Below are 8,289 nucleotides of genomic sequence, written 5' to 3' on the forward strand. Positions count from 1 at the left end.
AAGGACTACTGACGTGTCCCCCCAGAGTTCCCGGATGATCACAACAAGGAAGTGATAACGGCGAATGTTTTGAGTTGAACGCACACTGTGGTGCAGAGAAACCGTTACCTTGAGTTTATTAAATAAAACGTCAGTAGTCCAGCCGACCCCTGTGTCCTCTTCCTTACCCCACACACGATCCTCTACAATATTTATTGGATGAAAAGTTGAAATTATGACATATTAAGCATAATAATGACATAAAAAGTACAACCCCAAATCAGAAAAAGTTGGGACAGTATGGAATGTGCAAATAAAATAAAAAAGAAGTGATTTCTAAAATTACTTTGACTTGTATTTCATTGCAGATGAACCAAATCATAATTTCAGATGAACAGATGAACCAAATCATAATTTGTACCAAATCATAATTTCAATCACCTGTTGACATCACCTGTTTCAAATCACATCATTATTTAACCCTTTTACCTCATTACTAGCCCTAAATTGCTCCTGTCCCAACTTTTTTTGAAATGTGCTGCAGGTCTGAATGACAGGAAAGGATGCATATTTACAAATGACATGAAGTTGACCAGACAAAACATGAAATATTTTGTGTTCATATTGTCTGCAATGAAATACAAGTCAAAGTAAATTTAGAAATCACTACTTTCTTTTTTTATTTGCGTTTTTCAAACTGTCCCAACTATTTCTGATTTGGGGTTGTAGAAATTATGACGTACTAAGCATAATAATGACATAAGAAGTCTAAATTATGACGTACTAAGCATAATAATGACATGAAAAGTAGAAATTATGACATACTAAGCATAATAATGACATAAGAAGTCTAAATTATGACATAGTAAGCATAATAATGACATGAAAAGTAGAAATTATGACATAGTAAGCATAATAATGACATGAAAAGTAGAAATTATGACATACTAAGCATAATAATGACATGAAAAGTTGAAATTATGACAACTAGAAATTATTACAAAAAGTCGTAATAATTTAAACATTTATCTCAACAGTTCGAGTTTTCATGCCATAATTATGATTTTTTTTCTTATGTGGCAGAACTTCCATGTGTTGATGTGTGCAGTTTCCCCTTATGGAAATTATGGTTTTAATACAGATAAAACCAAAAAACTATGGTTTATTGTCGCACGAGGAGGTGACAGTTCTAGCTCAGACAGGGCCGTGGAGATGTAGAAGGCTGCTCAGTCAGCCGACTCCATGACTGAGGTGAGAACAACAGAGGAGAGATTCTGGAGGTCTATAGTTAAAGTGTGTAAGTTCTTTTTCAGGTCTCTAAAGCATATTTGACGGATGACCTTGCCGTGAAAAGAGGGGCGTGGCAGCTCCATTGAGATGGCCTTGTGATCAGACACACCGAGATCATACACCAAGAGGTTTCTAACCACTTAAACTCCATAGACCCTGTACAGGGTCCAGAATGAAACTGTCACGTATATACTTTCACAATAGGACAGCCTTCGTAGTGCAGCTATGACGCAATCACACAATCACACTTCGCGGCCTTCGAAGTGTGTGCCCTTGTGGGAAATAGCTTACATCTACTCAGCACACCTGCTTTCTTTGTGCCTTTCTTCCTTGTCATGTGATCTGTGTTGACGTTAGAGGATGCGATTGGTCAAATATTCGAGGAGCCTTTTGAACAATAATCCTTATTTTCAGTGAATAAATATTATTTATTAAACGAAGACATTGAAAAAATCACTGCATAAACACTAAACAGGTGGCGATATGCACTAAACAGGTTATGTAACTTGCCATTAAATAAAAGAAGAAGAAGGAAGTAGAATGGCGTGCTTCTTCTTGGCGTCTGTTTCTATGGGGAATCATTGATTTGTCGCTCTGTTAAGAATGTCTTGGGTGCTAACCCGGGAACATACTCTGAGTTGGCTGAACTTACTCCGAGACTCATTTTTGGAACCAGCAAACCTCGAGTAAGCAAGATTTAGTTTAATCAATCGAGAGTTCAAGGTATACATGACGGTAAGTTAACCTTGCTTTCTGGAATACACCCCTACTGACTTTATTTCTGTCAGCAACCACAGAAGCTCTTATTGAGAATCAAAAGTGGTTTAGATGTTGATGTCACCATTATGGTGATCAGTGTTTGAATAAGCATGTATTAATACATGAATTAATAGTTAATTCAACATGAACTCATGATTAGTTAAGATATGAACTAATCATGAACAAATGAGGAGCTATCATGAACTAAGACATGAGTCATAATGATTCATGCATTAATACAGCAGCATTAACTACATGTTAGTGCATGTTTGGTAATTAATGCATTAATTAACAAGTATGGGTAAACTAAATTAAACAGGCTCTCTAAGAAGGAATAACACATATTTTGACTTTGAAATACATTTTCAAATGAATTATTGTCATAATTTAAACCCTTTTTATCAGAAGCTTCATCATAAATATTACTGAAAGCCAAGATTAGTTTTTCATTACTTTCACTGATCATCTAAATCTGCTATATTTCATCTCAAAAGGTCTCAGTCTGTTTTTTGATCTCTTTCTTATCAAACTAAACCTACTGTGACTTATAACAGTTTCTGAGGAATCAGTCCCCAAAAAATAACCAGACAGGAAACAAGCAGTTATGTCCGGAAGTGAGGGAACGTCTGCTGGGATCCGTACAGTTCTCTCTCCACCCAGACATTGGCCATGATGATTCGGTATCTCCGTTCTCTTAACTGGGCTGAATACTAGTTATACTAGTTAAATGTGAATTTTATAGTAAGTTTATGATAAATCATGAGCGAGCTGAATTTGGTAAGTAGTTAATAGTGAATTAATCACAGGGATCCTACACAATTTTAATTTCAAAATTCCATACTTTTCCAGACTCAAATTTCCAGACTTCCCAACAAGATACCATATTTAACTTGTTCTGACAAATTGGTTTAAAATTCAACTGTTAACAAGTATGTTACACTCTAAAGATTTTATATGTTGCCTCTTATAGGAAAGTAGCTAGACAGGAAGTAAGATGGCAGAGAGAGGGGGGCGGGATTGGGAAAAGTCCATGAAGCAGGACTCAAACTTGAGTCTCCCGAAGCACAACAGCACTACATGGCGACCCACAATGCTATCGGTGCCGACAAATATGTTACACTCTAAGTCAAAACTTCTATGTAGGCTATCATGTTAAATTTGTAAGTTTGAAAATTGTAGCTACTGTTGCTTGTACAAGTCAATTTAACACCAAACCAGTCATGTTCAAAGCACAGCATTTTATTAAAACTGCAATGCTAAATCAGTTATTCATATATCTGTAATTTTGTACATTTAAATAACTGTAAACCCCTACAGAAACAGAAGGGACGTTCATGTACTATTAACCAGAAAATTAGAAAATAGAGCTAAAGTCAATGGACAATGCTTAACTGGCTGTTAGGTACAGCAAACTTTTAAAGACTGTTTAGGTCATTTACTTACCCTCATGTATTCTAAACTAATACGACTTTTGTTAATCTTGGAAATCTTGGACACATGAAGATATTTAAAGGATTATTTCACCTCAAAATGAAAATGTCCTAATCATTTACTCACCCCAATGTCATCCAAAATGGCAACCAACTCAGTTGGATGCTCCAAAACTTAATATCTTTTTCACTGAAGATATAAGGCATGGATATCTTGGATGGCATTGAGGTTAGTAAATTATTAGGACATTTTCATTTTGAGGTGAAATAATCCTTTAAATATCTTCATGCGTCAAATGATTTGACAAAACGTTTGCAAGTAGCTTTCTTTGTAAATTTTTAATCTATGCTTTATATTTAGGATTGGCAAGCCAGCCCTCGGAAAACTTGCATTTTCCCATTTTGTTTGCCGTGAAGTCCACACAATGTAAAAGCCAAAGACAACGTTCCAGGTGTTTTTTTTTTTTGTCAAGCTGTTTGAGGTAGGGGTGCTGTGATGGCAACGGCCACCTAACAACCTAACAACCAATCACTGCAGACCTAAACTCCAGCAGATCAAGTGCGATCGGCAGCGCTGGCAGACTGACCCAAGCGCCATGGGGGGAAAAAGATTGTATATATTATATATTTATTATATACATTTAGAAATTCTTAATTTTAAATTTAGAAAACTAAATGGGGACATTAGTCTGGAAACATAAATATTTTTCCATACTCTGATTTATTTTTTCCATACTTTTCCAGACCTGGAAATTGCTAAAATCAGATTCCATACTTTTCCAAAGCCCGTAGGAACCCTGTAATCATGAAGTCATGACACAATGACGCATTAACAAACTATGAGTTGATGTAAGTATTTGGTTAGCTAATAATGAATTAATCATGATGTGCCCCCTGAAGTAAAGTCATGACATAGTCATACATTAACAAGCCATGAGTTGATGTTAGTGTATGGTTAGTTAACCATGAGTTAGTAATGATGTGCCCCCTGAAGTAAAGTCATGACACTATGATGCACTTATTATTTATTAATTACAAAATGAATTAACATATACACAAAGAAACCTTATTCCTTTTCACCCCTGGTACAAAAATAAAATAAAATATACAAAGTATTTGTAGGCTAGTTATTTTATTTATATAATTAAACTTATATGGACTTAAAATAAAGCCCAAACATACCTGTAAAGACACACAAGGCACGTTTACATGTAAAGCAGAGCACATCCACTGGCTAATGCTAATCGAATCATAAACATTTAAACAATTAAAAAATACAGTTAATTACTGCACACACCTCCAGATATATCCCAATAAAACAATCATACAAACATCTCTTAAATTATTATTTCGGTTTACCAAAGCAGTCGACATTATTATTTGATAAAATGCCAGCATTACCGAAGGAACACAACTAACACGTTAGGAGCACCGAGAGCGCCACTAATGAATGTCCCACCAGAAACAAACCCTACATACTGTAGTTCCGGGAAGAAAACTATAGCTAAAAAAGACTAAATGTAATTGAACTATAAAAATTAGAAAACAGTTTATATATCAAATGAAAATTATTAGTGGTAGTTATTAGTCTATTTTCCACGTTTGATTAGACAAATCTGTGAAATTGATGGCTAAATAATCATGTTATTTGTCACAAAGCTGCAGATGGCAGATTTTAATACAGTTTACAGTTTAAATTATGACAGTATTAAATCACATGTTTAATTAAAAGTGAGAGTACTTCTTATTTATTTTAAGGAACCTGTTTGATTTAGTTTACCCATACTTGTTAATTAATGCATTAATTACCAAACATGCACTAACATGTAGTTAATGCTGCTGTATTAATGCATGAATCATTATGACTCATGTCTTAGTTCATGATAGCTCCTCATTTGTTCATGATTAGTTCATATCTTAACTAATCATGAGTTCATGTTGAATTAACTATTAATTCATGTATTAATACATGCTTATTCATGTCCTGTTATTGAAAAGTGTTACCGTTGTGTGTTATGGTGTGAACAGAAAGATCAAATGTGATCAGTTAATGTTGGCTCATTGATGATAATAATATAATCATCATGTTGTGGCTTAATTCAGTGATCTTAAAGGTAAACATGAATTAATTGAAGTTAAATTTGCTGAATGGAATTCAAAGACCTGTTCTAGTAACATTAGAATACATATTATCCATATTTTAAGGACCAGTAATAATAACACCTCTAGAAATAATGCTTGTAATGTATCGTTTCTTTTTGCATTTAAAGAGGATAATGTTAAGTTACTATTTGTGTTTGTAATAGTATGTGCTCATCTGGAGTTATTTATTCATTTTGTAGGATCAGTAGAGATTTATTTTTATCAGAGATCCAGTGCAAGCTGTGTGGAATCACAGAGCCGTATTGATGAGGTGATGTTACAAGATTTGCCATGAATTCTTGCCCAGCCATGACACTGATCACGCACTACAAGCTAAAATACAGCTATTAAGTCTATATATTTTAAATGCTTTGCATCTTTTTCCATTCGCAAGTAATACATTTCCCTAATCATTATATGTTTGCAGATAACAAACCAAAGGAATGGGGCCAGCCATGGTAAATACAGGAACATCCTTCATGGAGATGGCAAGGCAAGATGATGAAAAATGGAAGAATACCTTTCTCAATTTGCATGGTCGTTTACGCTTTATATTATCATCAGCCACTGATTGAGGAGCAAATTAAAGATTGATTGGCTCATGACTTGTCCCATTAAATGTCATCACAGTTTACAAATCATTAAATATTTTTTATATGAGATTATTTCAAAATTTTACGTTTTTCTTTGTTACAGTAAGCACCAATGCCAATTGCAATTCCTTTAGCACAGAGTCCAGCACCTATTGCAGCTCCCTTTGCAACAACAACCAGACCAACAGATACACCAACAACCAATCCCGCTCCAACTGCACCTACTAAAATAAGAGGCCAGTACTTGCACATAAATTTATCAAATCCTGTCTTTGATTCATCAGCTTTCTTCTCTGCTGCGGGTCTCTCTCTTTCTTGTTGTCTCTCTTTAAGTCTTTCTAGGTCAGCTTCTATCTCTGCTCTGGTTTTCCCCTCTGTCTCCTTTATCACTCTCTCAATCTCCTCTTGTATCCGTCTCTCCTCTTGTTGTTTTCTCTCCTCTTCCTCTCTCAGTCTCTCCTCTTCTTCCTCTTGTCTGAATCTCTGAGCATCTTCAAACATCTGATTACTGTAGTGTCCTCCTCCATTCTGCTCTATCATTGAGTCAATCTTCTGCAGTAGATCATTCACCTGCTCTCTGTTATTCTGAGCTTTATTGTTGAAGACGTGAAATCTGCCTCCACACTGATCAACTAGATCTCTTAATCTACAGTTCTCTTTAATGAGTTTCTCAATGGGCTTTTCTTCTAACATGTCTCCATGAGTGAAGAGAATGATGGAGTATTTTAACACCTCCTGACCAAACAACATCTCAATCTGCTGAGGAATCTGCTGCTCCTGCTCTGTGAATCTGCCCAGAGGAAGCACAATGAGAAAAGCGTGCGGTCCAGGACTGGATAAATAAACACTTTTCGCTATCTCTGTCACTAACTCTTCAGGTTTCATCTTTGTGTCGAATAATCCAGGAGTATCAACTACAGACACAGATCTGCCTGAAACAGTGGTGTGAGCATCTGAACATTCTGGGGTTACTGAACTCGTACTCATGACAGAGTTAAACTCTTTCTGTCCCAGGATTGTGTTTCCAGCTGCACTTTTCCCAGCACCAGTTTTACCCAGAAGAACAATCCGTCTGGATGAAGGACCGGAGACAGGAGCGGCTGGTTCATCATCTGTCTGAATTTTTCTTTTCAGTGGATTCAGTATCTCTGCTCCTTCTCCTGCATGAAAATAAACAAAATAATTGAATACTATTTTTAACAGTCACTTACCACCAAGAATTGTATTTAAAACGTGTATTTTTATTTAATATTGTTAGAAAAATTCACCCTGTATGTCAAAATATGGCTTAAGTATTTTTGTAAGCAGCATTGTAACTTGATCACTGGGTCTTTTCTTCTTGTTGTTGAACACGTGGTATCTCTGCTCATATTTCTGAACGAGTCTCTTCAGTGGTTCGGTGTCTTCAATGAACTCTTTTATAGTCGTGTTTTCTTCCTCCAGTTCATCTCTTCTGGTGAAGAGAATCCAGGTTTTCTTCAGGCGTTCTTCTCCCAGCAGCTCCTCAATCTTCTCCACAGTTTTTCTCTCTTCTTCAGTGAATCTTTCAGCTTTGATGACCAGCAGAAACACACAGGGACCAGATTCACATTTCTGAAGAACCTCTTCATATTTCTGCTGAATCTCTTCATCTTTCAGCTCTGTGTGCCAGAATCCTGGTGTGTCATAAACAGTGAGTGTAATGCCACCAACAGTTCCAGATTCAACGGCAACATCTTGAGTGACAGATCTAGAGCTTTTCTTTGAGATGAAAGCTTGCCGTCCCAGGATTGTGTTTCCTGATGCACTTATCCCAGCTCTGGTTTTTCCCAGCAGGACCACAGTCAAACAGAATTTTTTGTCTGTATTTGTTTCCCCCATTTTCAGTGTTTAACCTAAAACTAAATAAAACAACTTCTTGTGAGATAGAATCAAGTATTATACGTTTTCTGATATTCATTATTAGCTATCAGAGGTGTGAAGTCATTAATTCTACCTCCTGCTGAAAAACTGAGCTACTTAGCAAATCCAGGTGTTTAGAACAAAATACAGAGCAGGACTTTTTATCTTCTGAACCTGGACTTTCCACTTCTGTTCACATTTCAAAGTTGCTGCCC

General features: G+C 36.0%; 1 protein-coding gene across 1 annotated transcript; it reads right to left on the minus strand.

Moving 5' to 3' along the window:
• Nucleotides 1-6,262: 6,262 nt before the first annotated feature.
• On the minus strand, nt 6,263-8,053 carry LOC137089361 (uncharacterized). The gene is made up of 2 exons (XM_067452957.1): nt 7,462-8,053; nt 6,263-7,353 (listed from the first exon to the last, which is right to left on the minus strand). The coding sequence occupies exons 1-2, from the start codon at nt 8,051-8,053 to the stop codon at nt 6,263-6,265; spliced, it is 1,683 nt and encodes a 560-aa protein (XP_067309058.1).
• Between the last annotated feature and the right edge of the window lie 236 nt (nt 8,054-8,289).

This window comes from Pseudorasbora parva, chromosome 2 (genome assembly GCF_024679245.1).
Source record: "Pseudorasbora parva isolate DD20220531a chromosome 2, ASM2467924v1, whole genome shotgun sequence".
NCBI lineage: Eukaryota > Metazoa > Chordata > Actinopteri > Cypriniformes > Gobionidae > Pseudorasbora > Pseudorasbora parva.